General features: G+C 34.6%; 1 protein-coding gene across 1 annotated transcript; it reads right to left on the bottom strand.

The window, feature by feature from the left end:
* Positions 1 to 4530: 4530 nt before the first annotated feature.
* On the bottom strand, positions 4531 to 15783 carry LOC138326770 (T-complex protein 1 subunit beta-like). Its single transcript, XM_069272779.1, has 16 exons — positions 15628 to 15783; positions 15042 to 15110; positions 11332 to 11397; positions 10985 to 11087; positions 10512 to 10588; positions 10161 to 10273; positions 9572 to 9698; positions 9027 to 9102; positions 8740 to 8840; positions 8410 to 8537; positions 7880 to 7983; positions 7139 to 7246; positions 6690 to 6830; positions 6448 to 6551; positions 5934 to 6033; positions 4531 to 5527 (listed from the first exon to the last, which is right to left on the bottom strand). Exons 1-16 carry the CDS (start codon positions 15628 to 15630, stop codon positions 5355 to 5357), a joined length of 1593 nt encoding a protein of 530 aa, XP_069128880.1. The 5' UTR covers positions 15631 to 15783; the 3' UTR covers positions 4531 to 5354.
* Between the last annotated feature and the right edge of the window lie 284 nt (positions 15784 to 16067).

The following is a 16067-nucleotide window of genomic DNA, read 5'->3' as shown; positions in this document are numbered from 1 at the left end:
GTCTCCATATTTCAGTCCTGAACCCAATACTAGTGTCTCCATAATTCAGTCGTGTACCTTATACCGATGTCTCCATATTTCTGTCGTGTACCCAATACTAGTGTCTCCATATTTCAGTCGTATGCCTTATACTGATGTCTCAATATTTCAGCCGTGTACCCAATACTAGTGTCTCCATATTTCAGTCGTGTACCTTATACTGATGTCTCCATATTTCAGTCGTGTACCCTTATACTGATTTATCGTCTTATACTATGTCATATTTCAGTCGTGTACCCTTATACTGATGTCTCCATATTTCAGTCGTGTACCCCTTATACTGATGTCTCCATATTTCAGTCGTGTACCCCTTATACTGATGTCTCCATATTTCAGTCGTGTACCTTATACTGATGTCTCCATATTTCAGTCGTGTACCCCTTATACTGATGTCTCCATATTTCAGTCGTGTACCCTTATACTGATGTCTCCATATTTCAGTCGTGTACCCCTTATACTGATGTCTCCATATTTCAGTCGTGTACCCCTTATACTGATGTCTCCATATTTCAGTCGTGTACCCTTATAACTGATGTCTCCATATTTCAGTCGTGTACCCCTTATACTGATGTCGTGTACCCCTTATACTGATGTCTCCATATTTCAGTCGTGTACCCCTTATACTGATGTCTCCATATTTCAGTCGTGTACCCTTATACTGATGTCTCCATATTTCAGTCGTGTACCCCTTATACTGATGTCTCCATATTTCAGTCGTATACCTTATACTGATGTCTCCATATTTCAGTCGTGTACCCCTTATACATATTTCATGTATCTCCATATTTTTTCACGCATTTCATACTCGTATGTACCCACTTATATGTAAGGACGGCCTGATATATCTGTGTTGCGTGTATTTGCGTGTTTTGGGAGACTGTGGTATATTCGTGTTGTGTCGTCTTGTATAGTGGAACTGTTGCCCTTTTTAATACTCGATATCTCTATATTTCTTCCACACACTTTATACTTGATATCTCCATATTTCTTCCATGTATTTCATACTTGATATCTCTATTGTTTTCACGTATTTCATACCCAATATCTCCATATTTCACTCGTATACATAATACATGTGATTTCTCCGTTTCAAACGTGTACTTTATACTCGAAATCTTCGTGTCTTGTACTGGATGTCAATAAATAACTGTACGTTATATTCGATATCTTTTATGTCTTGTACTGGTGTCCACGAATTACTCTACTTTATACAATAGGTATTAAACACATCTGACAATATATGTCAATATATAATCGATATCTTTATGTCTTGTACTGGTGTCCACGAATTACTCTACTTTATACAATAGGTATTAAACACATCTGACAATATATGTCAATATATAATCGATATCTTTATGTCTTGTACATGGTGTCCACGAAATTACTCTACTTTATACAATAGGTACAATAGGTATAATAGGTATTAAACACATCTGACAATATATGTCAATATATAATCGATATCTTTATGTCTTGTACTGGTGTCCACGAATTACTCTACTTTATACAATAGGTATTAAACACATCTGACAATATATGTCAATATATAATCGATATCTTCGTGTCTTGTACTGGTGTCCACGAATTACTCTACTTTATACAATAGGTATTAAACACATCTGACAATATATGTCAATATATAATCGATATCTTTATGTCTTGTACTGGTGTCCGTCCATGAATTACTCTACTTTATACAATAGGTATTAAACACATCTGACAATATATGTCAATATATAAATCGATATCTTTATGTCTTGTACTGGTGTCCGTCCATGAATTACTCTACTTTATACAATAGGTATTAAACACATCTGACAATATATGTCAATATAAAAATCGATATCTTCGTGTCTTGTACTCGATGTCCATGAATTACTTTACTTTATACTTTATATCTTCGTGTCTTGTGCTCGATGTCCATGAATTACTGTACTTTATATCTTCGTGTCTTGTACTCGATGTCCATGAATTATTGTACTTTATACTTGATATCTTCGTGTCTTGTATTTGATGTCCATAAATTAATTTACTTTATACTCGATATCTTCATGTCTAGTACTCGATGTCCATGAATAACTTTACTTTATACTCGATATCTTCATGTCTAGTACTCGATGTCCATGAATAACTTTACTTTATACTATCTCCGTGTCTTGTGCTCGATGTCCATGAATTACTGTACTTTATACTCGTTATCTTAGTGTCTTGTATTCGATGTCCATGAATTACTTCACTTTTATACTCGATATCTTCATGTCTAGTACTCGATGTCCATGAATTACTCTACTTTAAACTCGTTATCTTAGTGTCTTGTATTCGATGGTCCATGAATTACTTCACTTTATACTCGATATCTTCATGTCTAGTACTCGATGTCCATGAATAACTTTACTTTATACTCGATATCTTCATGTCTAGTACTCGATGTCCATGAATAACTTTACTTTATACTATCTCCGTGTCTTGTGCTCGATGTCCATGAATTACTGTACTTTATACTAAAATCGATATCTTCGTGTCTTGTACTCGATGTCCATGAATTACTTTACTTTATACTCGATATCTTCATGTCTTGTACTCGATGTCCATGAATTACTTTACTTTATACTTTATATTCGTGTCTTGTACTCGATGTCCATGAATTACTGTACTTTATACTCGATATCTTCGTGTCTTGTGCTCGATGTCCATGAATTACTGTACTTGATATCTTCGTGTCTTGTACTCGATGTCCATGAATTAATTTACTTTATACTCGATAACTTCGGGTCTTATACTCGATGTCCATGAATTACTTTACTTTATACTCCATACCTTCGGGTCTTGTACTCGATATGCATGAATTACTGTACTTTATACTTGATATCTTCTTGTCTTGTACTCGATGTCCATGAATTACTGTACTTTATACTTGATATCTTCGTGTCTTGTACTCGATATCCATGAATTACTGTACTTTATACTTGATATCTTCGTGTCTTGTGCTCGATGTCCATGAATTACTGTACTTTATACTTGATAGCTTCGTGTCTTGTACTCGATGTCCATGAATTACTTTACTTTATATTAAATACCTTCGGGTCTTATACTCGATGTCCATGAATTACTTTACTTTATATTAAATACCTTCGTGTCTTGTACTCGATGTCCATGAATTACTTTACTTTATATTAAATACCTTCGGGTCTTATACTCGATGTCCATGAATTACTTTACTTTATATTAAATACCTTCGTGTCTTATACTCGATGTCCATGAATTACTGTACTTTATACTTGATATCTTCGTGTCTTATACTCGATATCCATGAATTACTGTACTTTATACTCGATATCTTCATGTCTAGTACTCGATGTCCATGAATAACTTTACTTTATACTCGATATCTTCATGTCTATGAATTAATTTACTTTATACTCGATATCTTCATGTCTTGTACTCGATGTCCATGAATTACTGTACTTTATACTCGATATCTTCATGTCTTGTACTCGATGTCCATGAATAACTTTACTTTATACTCGATATCTTCGTGTCTTGTACTCGATGTCCATGAATAACTTTATATTTATGTTATGTACTTCATAATTGATGCCTATATATTTCTGATTTGTATTTCATGCTTGGTACCTCCATATTTTAGACATGCTGTTTAATTGATGTCTCCATATTTCACAGAGTACTAATACTTGCTATTCATGCTGGTTATCTCCATTTCAGCTGTTGTTTCACATCTTAATCTCACTGTACTTTATAAACCATTATTTCATCTTCTTACTACATACTAATATATCTATTTCTCCTCTGTTTGGCTCTTCCTTGATGTTTCCTCTTTACTATAGTTGCCTTTAGTACTTTACCTTATATGTGTAGTTCTTTTCACCTTTCTCTCTTTACTATGTATGGATTATACACCTTTATACTATATACTATAAGACTTTTTCATATGTGGATATGAAAGATAGGGATATTCTACCCGAGGGTCACAAAATGTAGCAAAACCCGAGGCTTGCCGAGGGTAGAATATCTATATCCTTCATATCCACTATGAAAGAGTATTGTTCTTTCATACCTCGACGTTTTAATGCAATTTTACAACTGTAATATCCCGCCATTTTGAAATAAATTCGAAGAAATCCATGGCTGAAAGTCAATTTTTCACGTGATATTTTCAACAAAAAATCCGTTGTTTGCATATTTTGTAGTAAAACTAGTCAAGTTTGTGAAAAAAATGTTAAAATTTTACCAAGGAAAGAGAAATTTTGGGTAGCCATGCAATGCAGCCTCAGGCGGCACAAGTGTATTGCCCTAGACCAGCCAGTATTACACCCGTAGGTATGAAGAATTATACTCTTGTATGGTTACTGATCTTCTTTTCTCTTAATGCAAATGTAACACTTGAAAATGAAGTCCACAGACACAAATTGAAATATTGCTTTTGAGATCATCATGATTCTAAAAGTCATAAATAACTTGACACCATAATAGATTTGGGTTTTTAATACTTTTGCACTTTTTTTAAAATACAAAAACATGAGACGACATAGAAAAATTGGGGTTACATCACAGATCAGAAGCACTGGACATCAAAAAGTATGATACAGATCCTGAGGTTAACAAACCTTGGAGACCTGTACAAATATCTGCATATCATTAATAAATATATTTGGATTTTAAAGAATATTAGCACATTTCGACTGTAATGAATTGACATTCTGGACAATGTAAAGTTGAAAACAATTTGTTATCAACATGGATTGTTCATAACAAAATGAATTATTTTTGAGTTGTCCATTAATTTGAAAGAAGCCAATTTTGGAACAGTCAGAAAACGGTATTTGAATAAGTATCAAATTTTGTTCGTTTGATATGCTCTAATAGAAAGCACATTTATGGGTTTAATTGTCCAGTGATTAGCACATAACTTTCTAATTATATATCTGTTGATCTCGATTCGAGAAAATTAGTGTTTTCATCTGCTATGGGAATTCAGTCATAGACAGAATTGACACAACACTGCTAAACAAGCATGCTGTTCAATAAGAACACAGGATTACAAAACTGTTGCAAAATGAAGTTGTAAATGCTCCATTCTCTCACAGTTTTGTGAGGAAGATTATAAAGTTGCCTAAGTTGATCATCATTCCTTAATAAATAGGTTTTTGAGTTTTTAGCCGGCAACTTCATAAGATACATTTGCAGTACAAAGCCAGCACATCTCATTCTCAAGTCTCAAATTCTCTCGCAATGTTTCTTGCACTTCCACAAATCACACGTATGAAATTGAAATAACGCTACAAAGTCATGATTTAATGGCATCGGTCATCACGTTGTCGTGGTCGAGGTGTGGCTTTGAGGATATCATCGACACGTAGGATCATTTCGGCTGCCTCTGCTGCGCTCATCACTACCTGGCGTTTTACTTGGAATGACTCTGTGATGCCAGTCTTTTCCATATCAGCCACCTCTCCAAGCTCCATATCTAAACACACAAAACATTACTCTGATCACTTTTGCTTTAAAGAGAGCATTTCAAAATTGCATTAAATTTCTTTATTATTACTTCACATCCCAAAATAACATATTTTGGGACTGTTTGTCTGTTACCATATCAAACCTCTGAGAGTTCTTCATTTTAGTTCAAATTACACCAAAAATATCTGATTATTGAAATTATTGATAGCTTGGGGTAACATCAGTGATTCTCACCATTTGATTAAATTGAGAGGCATATATTTGCAAGAAACTATATCAATAGTACAATTTTTGTTACACCGCTAATAACAATGTAAAGAGGAGAAAATTTTGCAATTAAAATCATTGTGTATTTTTAAAAGAGTAATCTTTTAAAAGTTTAAATCCATAAAAAGACAAATGGTAAAACTTACTAATGCCCATGGTATTTTTTCCTTCAGCATGAAGGGCTCGCAGCTCCGAAACAATTTGTGCACTGTCAAAACCTCCGTTGTCTGCTATGGTGGTTGGTAACTGTGAAAAACAAAATTGATTTAATTTGTCTTTGGTCCTGGTTAATATTGTAGCATATCATCTTGCTTCCAAATGTTAACTGATAAAACATTGGCTGAGTGGTTAAAATGTTGATATATTACCACAAGCCCTTCACATCTGAGATCCCATGTGGAGCAGTTGCCAGGTACTGGCTGGTGGGTGTTTTTTTTCTGGGTTCTCCGGCTTTCCTTCACCATTTTAACATGGCACATCCTTAAATGACCCTGGTTAGCACGTTAAACTAATCAAACCGAACTAAATTATAAAACATATAATTTTCGTTACACAAATTAGAGAAATCTGACACGTTACTGAATGAAACAGGTATGACTTGTTGGCCTAATTTCACGATTCTTTCCCTAGTGTTACCTGCTGTTCCTTGTCATGACTTACATTCCTCAGGGCCTTGGCATATGCCTCCATTGCTACAGCTTCCTTGCCTGGTGTCTTGGTGGCGAGTCTAGAAACAGCATCAGCCATCAACATCTCTGAGCTACCTGTAATGTTCATAACAAATACAAAATTAATGGTTATTTTTTCAACAATGTACTGATAAGTTTTGGAATTCTACCACAACAGCAATGTACAACAATGATGATCTTATTTTCATAAAGAGATTGATAGAGATAACTAACCTCCACCGAACACAGTCTTGGTTTCTTTCACAGTCTGGGTGAGAACACAAAGGGCATCGTGAATTGACCGTTCAGCTTCGTCCAAGATCTGTTTAGTGGCTCCCCTCAACACAACGGTACAGGCTTCTCCCAAAGCTACACCTGGCAACATATCAGGTAAGAGGTTTGTATGAGGTAAAGGGTTACAAGTTTTTGGATTTAGGAGCTGTAGTACAAATCAAATTTTCACTCATTTAAAAATCATGAGTTTTTATTTCCATATTACAATATTTTATCATAACGCTACTTTACCTATCTAAGTTGACTTCAGGTATAATTACAATTATAGCAATTTTTTTCCCTGTGTTTATGGTAATTTCTGAGGGTTAAAGAATTAAACAAAGGTTATAAAGTTCTGACAACAAATTCACAGATTTTGGCATCATTAACATTGCGAGGTCAACAATTACCTGAGAATTTGATGAGTTTGTCCTCTCCAATCATGACCTCATTCATCAGGTCACAGCTACCTAATTTAACGAGCTCTGGACAGTCAAAGGTGGACACAATCTCACCACCTGTTGAACAAACAAGGTTTTCATGAAAATAAGTATGAACCACTGATAAGGATAGACATCACACAGTAGAATATGATGCAATACTCCACAATTTCTATCATCACTATTTTAAGTATTGAACTTGAAGGTTATTATTTCTATATCAACATGAAAGTGAAGCAAACTAGCAACAATGATTCATTAGCTAAGATGTTGGTGTTGATACCAGAAACAACTGTCGTTCAGGAGGCCAACTTATACAAGTTTCATTGAAATTCCCCCAGTATTTTAGGAAGAGTAGCTGTTAATCATATTTCGTTTTATTTTTGGGGGGGGGGGGGGGGGGGGGCTTCGTAGAAAGAGGCATAACTCTGAAAAAGCCTAAAAGGTGGAGGTATTTATTTCAATATAGATTACACATAGGAGCTTTTTGTTCCAATATAGAACACATATCTTAACTGTATAAGGATTGTAAAGCCGCCAATTTTCGTTGAAATCACTTCAGTAGTATAGAAGAAGTTCTGTATAAAAGGTATTGCAAATAGAAATTAGCAGTCGGTATCAATAGCAAAATCGTTACAGAAGTCATTTCAATTTGAGAATCTTCTCCCGACACAATTTCTTACCATAAGCTGTCTAGCAAAATTTCCTCACCTGTAACAAGAGCTAATCTTTCAATACCATCAAAGTCAGCGTGCTCAATGGCCATTACACCAGCATCCGCAAACAGCTGCTCGGGGTAGTTGTAGATAAGTTGTCTGAAATACATAATACCATTAATTCAAAAACCCTTTCATAAAAGATACACCACAGCTACAGTTTGTGACTTACACAAAGTTGAATTTTTATACATTTCACTTATCGTATAAAATTAAACAAATTCTTCAATTGTTATTTTTAATTATACCACTATTACTGCATAACTATATTATGGCATTGACAGCTCCAATACATATTTCAGGAATTTTCTAGGAATATTTTGGGGCCAATAATTGGGCCCCATTCCCAATGAAAATTATTTCAAATTTTTAAACAACAAATTTCCAAAAAAATACAGTTTCCAATTAAAACTTTCCTTCCAACTAACAAATTTCTTCCAAATGAGAGATAACAATGTCCCTTTACCACTAACTGAGAAAATGAGTCCCAAATAATTTGAAAATTTTAATAAATTAGTGTTTTACCTGTTGATGAATACATTACACTCGTGTTTCAGGATCTTGTTAACTTTGTCTCTCATCTTTTCTCTCTCAGCAACTTCAAGTTCTGCTACCTTGGAAACGGCATCTACTTTTACCTTTGTACCAAACACCTATTCAAAGAACAATGACCATATATTTAAGTCACTGGGGTCGAAAGCACACGGATTTGAGGTTAGTGAGAATCACATTAATAATTAATGAGCTAAACAAGTTCTGGTGAATCTAGATGGGGTAGTCATGGATAGCAAGAACTATTTTATTTAATGATGGAGAATGAAATAACTTGTATACAATCCAAAGTGATTATCTTACCTTGATTTTATCAGTATCCATAGGTGTATTAGCAATCAGAATCTTGGCATTTTCTATCCTCTTTGGCTGGTTCACTCCGATTTTCTTATCTAAAAGGAAGCCTGTAAACATAAAACAGAAACACATTTTATAAGCAATCTGGTCAAAGGCCCATAACTCTTGTATACAATTATATCAATTCTATCTTTCACAAAATCAGACCACTGTTTTCCATACAATCGGTCCTTTACTGCATTCCCACATAATTTGTGTAAAACTAATGAACTGTAATATAACAAGTAACCAACCTTCATCCAGGTATGAATCTGACAGTCCACCTCCAAGCTTCTTGATGATCTGAATAGCATCTAGATTACCGCTGCCCTGTGGAGGAACAGAAATAATAGGTTTTGAAGAAAGAATAGAAAATGCCTCAGTCCAATCATTTCTGCTGCACACTGGCTTCTATTTTGATTAAGCTATCATCAGACTTTTGGAGATGTTTGAACATTTGGTCTAGCACTTATGCTTTTATGTAGTAATTGGTGATGCATGAAAGGTCTCCAATAAAATGTTTTGATGAGATTTCCTTATGTAGGGATTTATTTCAGTTTCAATTTCTACATTAATAAATTACACATAAAATCTAATTTGTGAATTTGTTTTCCAAGCAAAGAAATTATTTTCAATGCATTAATATTTCACATAATTCTGCATTTACATATCTCGGAGCTAAGTTTTTTTTGGCTAATCGAAACATTATTCAGAACTGTAAAAATATAAATAAATTGAGAATATCCAGTATAAAAAATCATGCTTGAATACATGTTTAAGTAACAAATCAAAAACTCACCTTAAGCCTTAGAACAGCATCAACACACATGTTTGAGAAGTAATCTTTGTACTGTGTGAGGATTTTAGAGCTAAGTGTTGTCCTAGCTATGTTCAACAAGTCATTCCTGAATTTTTCTGGGTCATTTCTGTAGTAAGAAATTGGTATATAATTCATTGTTAAGCATACAACAGAAATTTTGTTTCAAAGTTCTGATCGACTAAATGATACTGAAGTCATAGTGCTATGACAACAAATTACTGTTATACAATATTTGACATACACCAGTCTCTACAAGCACCCATTACACTTTTAAGGCCTTAGTTTAACCTACCTAAAATTTAAATCTTTATTATTACCATAAATATTGAAGCATTTTAAAAATATATTTAGCAAATCAATCTGTGGTATTTGGTGCAACAACGCTGTGAAAGATCTACCATTAATTAAATGTCCCTCACTTTTCCTGACAACTTATTGGGTCTTTAATTTCAGGTGACTACAAGAGAATAGACATAACACTTAAACACAGTACATCAAATTGAGACTTATTTTCATAATGGACACAGAAAGATGATTAATATAAGGTATAAAGCTGTAGGGTACTTACCCGTGGTCTCTAGCGAATTCTGTGAGAGCTTGTCTGGCTACGTCGGTGGCCTTTCTCCATCCTGTGATGATGGTCTGTGGGTGTATTCTCTGTGAGACTAGCACTTCCGCTTCCTACCAACAAATAAATACATTTCAGATGAGTAACACAGAATGGATTTCATCTATAAAATTTAAAGTTTCCGATTCCCGAGACCACAGCAATGTTAAACTAATAGATAATTATGTCGTTACTATTTAGATCTCAGTCAGCTATTGAAAATAATGTATTGCACAATTTGGCTATTCACACTCAATCTACACTTGAATTTAATTATATATGGTGGTTTTTATTTAAAGATAGAATGTTTACCTTGAGGAGTTCACATGCCAGCACTACCACAGATGTTGTTCCATCACCGACCTCATCATCCTGTACTCTGGAGATGTCTACAAGAAAGAAAGTCTCCAGAATAATTTTACTGTGGTAATATAAAATGTCATACATACTGGAAAAATTAAGCAAGAAAGAACGTACAGATAGATATCCATTAAACAAACATCATCGGTTTATGACAGGAATCAATGATATGCTCTGAAATTACATATGCATTGATGATTCACTATAACAACATGACAGGTTTAAGGACTTGCAATACCGACTAATACTTAAACTGTATGATTGTCTTTTCCAATAAATCTCTGTATTGTGGCTCTGTCATTTGTTACCAAGATAGAATCATATCTTACAGACTAATACTTTAGCTGCAGATTGTCTATTTCAGTAGATTTCAGTATCGTGACTCCCGTCATTTTTACCAAGATAGAATCTCAATCATATCTTACCAACTAATACTTTAGCTGCAGGATTGTCTATTCCAATAGATTTCAGTATTGTGGCTCCGTCATTTGTTACAGAGATGGAATCGCCGCCCTGAAGGATTTTGTCCTGGTTAAAAAAGAAAAAAATTAAATGTAGACTTTACTTGATTTCACAAATAAATATCTTTAGAATTTTACTTGATTTCGGAAATGTAAAACACTTGTCACTATTTATTTAAAAAAAAAACATGTACCAAGTAAAAGCCCTGTACACAGGACCAACCAAACTATATTTGCTTATATTTGATGGCTTCTTTGTTTGCAAATTACACATTTAAGCTCTACAGTCTTTAAATCCACATGGTCCTTACCATTCCTTTTGGTCCCAGTGTGCTTTTGACAAGATCACCAATAGCTATGGCACCCACAAAGGAGGACTAAACAAAATAAAGATACATACATTAATTACATTCATTATCATGTTACAAAATTTGAAATCCAGCATTTAAAAAAAATGATGTGGAAATTATATGATAAAAGATGTGTGTTTTGCTATATAAGGTAGATAAGAAATCTAGCATAATCACCACATTATTATTTTTATGTTTCTACCGAACCATGATTAAAGTGTGTCGTTTCACCCTTAGTTAATGATAGCTATTTTATTGTTTCTTTTCTTTTTCTGATCCTCGGTCTGTTTAAGCTGTAAGCTTTTTGACTAGGGCTCGAATTTCAGGCTGTTTTACTTGCTTTTTTGCAAGTAGATATACCAGAATAGCAAGTGGAAAAAATATGCACTTGCTTATTTCAGCAAGTGGTTTTTATCAGGGACAACTGTAAAAATGACATAATGATGGTGAAAAATTGTTTTAATGGAAAATATGGGGGCCCAGTTCTTACAATAATGTTGTTGATATACATTATGTACTTATATATACCTCACATCATCATGCAAAAATAAAGGATTTTATATATAACAAAACTGTAATTTGAATACGGATATTAATTATAAGTAAAAATATATTTTAGCAAGTAAAAATTTAGGGCACTTGCTATTTTTAGCAAGTGACAAAAAATGTAAAATTCGGGCCCTATTGACCACCTTGACACTTTCTTCACCAATGCGTTCAGGGTTGTGCATACGCAATGGTTAAAATCACTTAGGTCTTTAACATGATTAAAATGTTCCACTTGACTCTTTGTAGTAGTGTATGTACAAATAAAAAGCATGTCTTGCAAGTTCAAATTTCCACTTATAAATCTGAATTGTTTCTTAATGATTCTTAATTCTTAAGTAATTCTCTTCGTAATATTTTTAGTTACATATTATGATTATAGTCACTTCCTAGCTGATATTCTCTTTATAGTTATTGTATTTGATTTCCTGTTCGTTCCAGTGATTGTCCAATCTGTTTTTGAAGGTGTCCAATGTCTTAGATGTAACGACATGGTCTGGTAGGTTGTTCCATATTGAAGCAATCCTAACGGAGAATGAGTTCTTCCTGATCAATGTTTTAGTATGCTGGGGGAATATTTTCAGCGAGTTTGTCCTAGTGCTAGACCTCTCTGATGTGTCGGACCACATCCTTATGAACTGGGTTGCTCCTTTGTCGTATTTCCCTGTAACTGCCCTTGTAGGTTTCTATCATGTCACCTCGTACACGTCTGTAACTCAGGGTTGGGAGTTTTAACTTCTTAAGCCTCTCAGGATAAGATAGGTTATCCATTCCCGGTAGTTGTTTAGTCGCCTTTCTTTGTACTCCTTCCAACTGTTCAATGTGTTTCATTTTATATGGTCTCCAGACAACACTTGCATATTCCAGATGGGTTCTTACCAAAGATTTGTAAAGTGGAATAAATAGTTTAGAATATAGGAACTTAAATGTTCTTCTGATCATACCGAAAATTGCAGTTGCTTTTTGTACTTTTTCGCTAATGTGTTTGTCAAATGTAAGCTCTTTATCAAATATGACCCCAAGGTCCTTTTCTTCTTCCACTTCTTCTAATGTTGTATTATTAAGCACATATCCAGTGTTCCCTCCAGTGTGTTTCCCGACGTGTAGTGACTTGCACTTGTCCTCGTTGAATTTGAGTAGCCAAGTCTCACTCCAATGTGTGAGTTGCAGCAAATCTTCTTGTATTGACTTTTTGCTTTCTTGTGAGTTAATTATCTGGAATAGTTTTGTGTCGTCCGCAAATAAGTAAACAGTTGACTTAATCATCTCAGGCAGATCATTTATATAGATGACAAATAGCAGCGGCCCCAACACCGAACCCTGAGGTATTCCCGATGTCACTCTGCCCCACTTGGATGTTTCGCCGTTGATAATAACACGTTGTTGTCTGTTTACTAGGAAGTCTTCCAACCATGTGAGGGTTTCTTTATTGATTCCATACGCTTCCAGTTTTTTCATCAGACGGTGATGGGGGACGGTGTCAAATGCCTTTCGGAAATCTAGGTATATACATTCTATATCCAGGGCTCTGTCTAGGGCTTCTGTCCATTCTTCTAGGACATTAAGGAGTTGTAATGCTGTTGATCGTCCTGACATAAATCCATACTGTTTGTTTGTGAAAAGTGAATTGGCTGACATGTGTTTGGTAATATGTGTTCGAATGATCTTTTCCATGGTTTTACATAGTATTGAAGTGAGGCTTATAGGTCTGTAATTTCCTGCAATTGAGACACTTCCTTTCTTGTGTATAGCACTGATGTTTGCCGTACGCCATGCTTTTGGGAGCTTTCCTTTTTTTAATGATTGCCTGAACAATCATGTAATTGGGATCTTTACAGTGTCAGCTGTTTCCTTGATTAGCCGAGGGTGTATACCATCAGGACCCGGAGATTTTTCGGGATTTAAACCTTTCAGCAACTTTTCAACTTCAACTTCATTTATTTCTATACTGTTGAGTGGTGTTTGAATGTTTCTTGGTTCAATACATGGTATTTCCTCTTCTGGTTCTAATGTAAACACACTACTGAAGTACTCCTGTAAAATATTAGCCTTTTCCGTGTTGTTGTTTGTTTTTTCTGATTTTGGATCCGCAGGATCTTTGCATAGATCTCCAATCCCAGCCTTGGTCTTACTTTTTGAGTTGACATACTGCCAGATTGCTTTAGGATTAGATTTAGTGTTTTTTGAAATGTTCATTTCAAAGTTTTTCCTAGCTTTACGTGTTGCCTTAACAACTTGGTTTCTCACTCTATTGTACTCTTTCCTTACATTCTCATCTTTCGTTCGGATAAATTTTCTGTTAAGGGAAGTTTTTATTTTTATTTTCTGTATGATTGTTTTATTTAGTGGGAATTTGGGTTTCCTGGGGTTACCTAGATGTACTTTCTTTACAGGTATATATCTGTCTTCGAGCTCCTTTATTTTTGACACAAATCTTTTCCAGTTATGTTCAATATCTTCAGATTCTGGTAGTTCATCTTCCCAATTAATTTCCTCAATTTCTTGGTTAATTTTCAGAAAATCTGCTTTTTCATAAGCTTTTCGATGTTTTATATACCCATATGTCTTAGTGTAGCATTGAAAGTCAAAGACAATAAAGCTGTGGTCACTTTTCCCCAGGGGACTTTGGATTTCGAGGTCTCTAATCATGTGCTCTTCATTTGTGATTACCAAATCTAGTACGTTCGGATTGTCTGCTCCTCTCCATCTAGTAGGCTTGTTGATGTGCTGCCAAAGGTTGTTTTCTTGGAGGCATTCTATAAACTTGTATTCTCTAGAATTTGTGTTATCCCCTTTTGTATTCCAGTTGATCCAGTCTATAGCCGGGTAATTGAAATCTCCCATCAGTAGGTAATGTGAAAACTTCATACTACTTACCTCTGTAATGAGTTTGCACAGATTTTCGTTATTTATGTCTATACCAGTGTCAGTAGGTGACCTGTATATGTTTCTGCTGAACTTCATTCAAAAAAAAAGGTCACATTTCTGTATCAACAGCAGTTAGGGTTGAATTTGTGTTTGTCAATATTGCAGACCTTGATATAGATCTGCTCGTCGCTATTCAGAGAATATATATTACTCATTAACTTTAAACTTGAGTGTTAACTTCAAACTCAATGGCTTACAAATCTGGCTGTTTCTGCCTTTTCTTCCTCCGCACCGGCTTTGAAAATCTGAACTGGATTCAGTGACACCTAGAAAACAATACAAACAAATATTTCAAATGCTCATGATCATCGTTGAAGTCAATAGTTAATCAAATGTGGATAAATGAGATAATAATAACTGACTGAATTCATGCATTCGCAATAAGACAGAACATTCGTAAAATAAAAAAGAAATAATAAGATTATTCTAGACAGTTCTTTTTTCACCCCCCTCCCCCTCCCTCCGCTTTATTTCGATTTTTTTTGTGAATGGCTAAAACTACCTCTACATAGCAATTATATCAACAGAAATACTTTAAAATTTCATTTTAATATGATTTAAACACATAGTAATTCGAATAAATGTTCATTTTCCCGATTGTATCGCTTCAAGTTTATGCTTGTCAACACCATGTTTATGCAGGGGCCGGTTTAGCACATGGTCTCCATGCTGGATCCGCGTGGTCAAGAAACTCAACATTTTAGTTATGTATCGTCATTCGTGAACTCTGTCTCACTCTTAATTCATACAGTTACGAGTTCCTGTCATGTTTTGATTACTTACCATCTTGTTTTAGTGTTCAAACCTCAGAAACTACAGCATACGACTTCTGGAATATTCGTGATTTCTCCACAAGCACCTTTCCATGTAATATGTATATTCCGGAACGTATTTTTAAACGGAACGAATTATATTAACAAACGAAACGATATACGAATGGGGAAACAGATACAGATTGATTGATAATAATCGCAACCCCTGGATAATTTCCGGATTTCAGACAAAAAGTCAGATAATCTAAGGTTGAGTTGTCATATTTTAGTTATTAAAAAAAAGTTTGTCACGACATTTTATTTTTCAGTCGATAGAGGAAGGGGCATAACTCGTGAAAATCCATCGATGTAATAGTGGAAGGGCATAACTCGTGCAGACTTCAAAATTATCCCGTTAAAAAATCATGTTTTTGGTTTTATGAAGCCCGTGATTTGTTTTTATTCCATTGT

This window comes from Argopecten irradians, chromosome 1, assembly GCF_041381155.1.
Source record: "Argopecten irradians isolate NY chromosome 1, Ai_NY, whole genome shotgun sequence".
In the NCBI taxonomy this organism is placed as follows: domain Eukaryota; kingdom Metazoa; phylum Mollusca; class Bivalvia; order Pectinida; family Pectinidae; genus Argopecten; species Argopecten irradians.
Note: the sequence above shows the minus strand (reverse complement) of the source record. Positions and strands in the feature narration are given on the sequence as shown.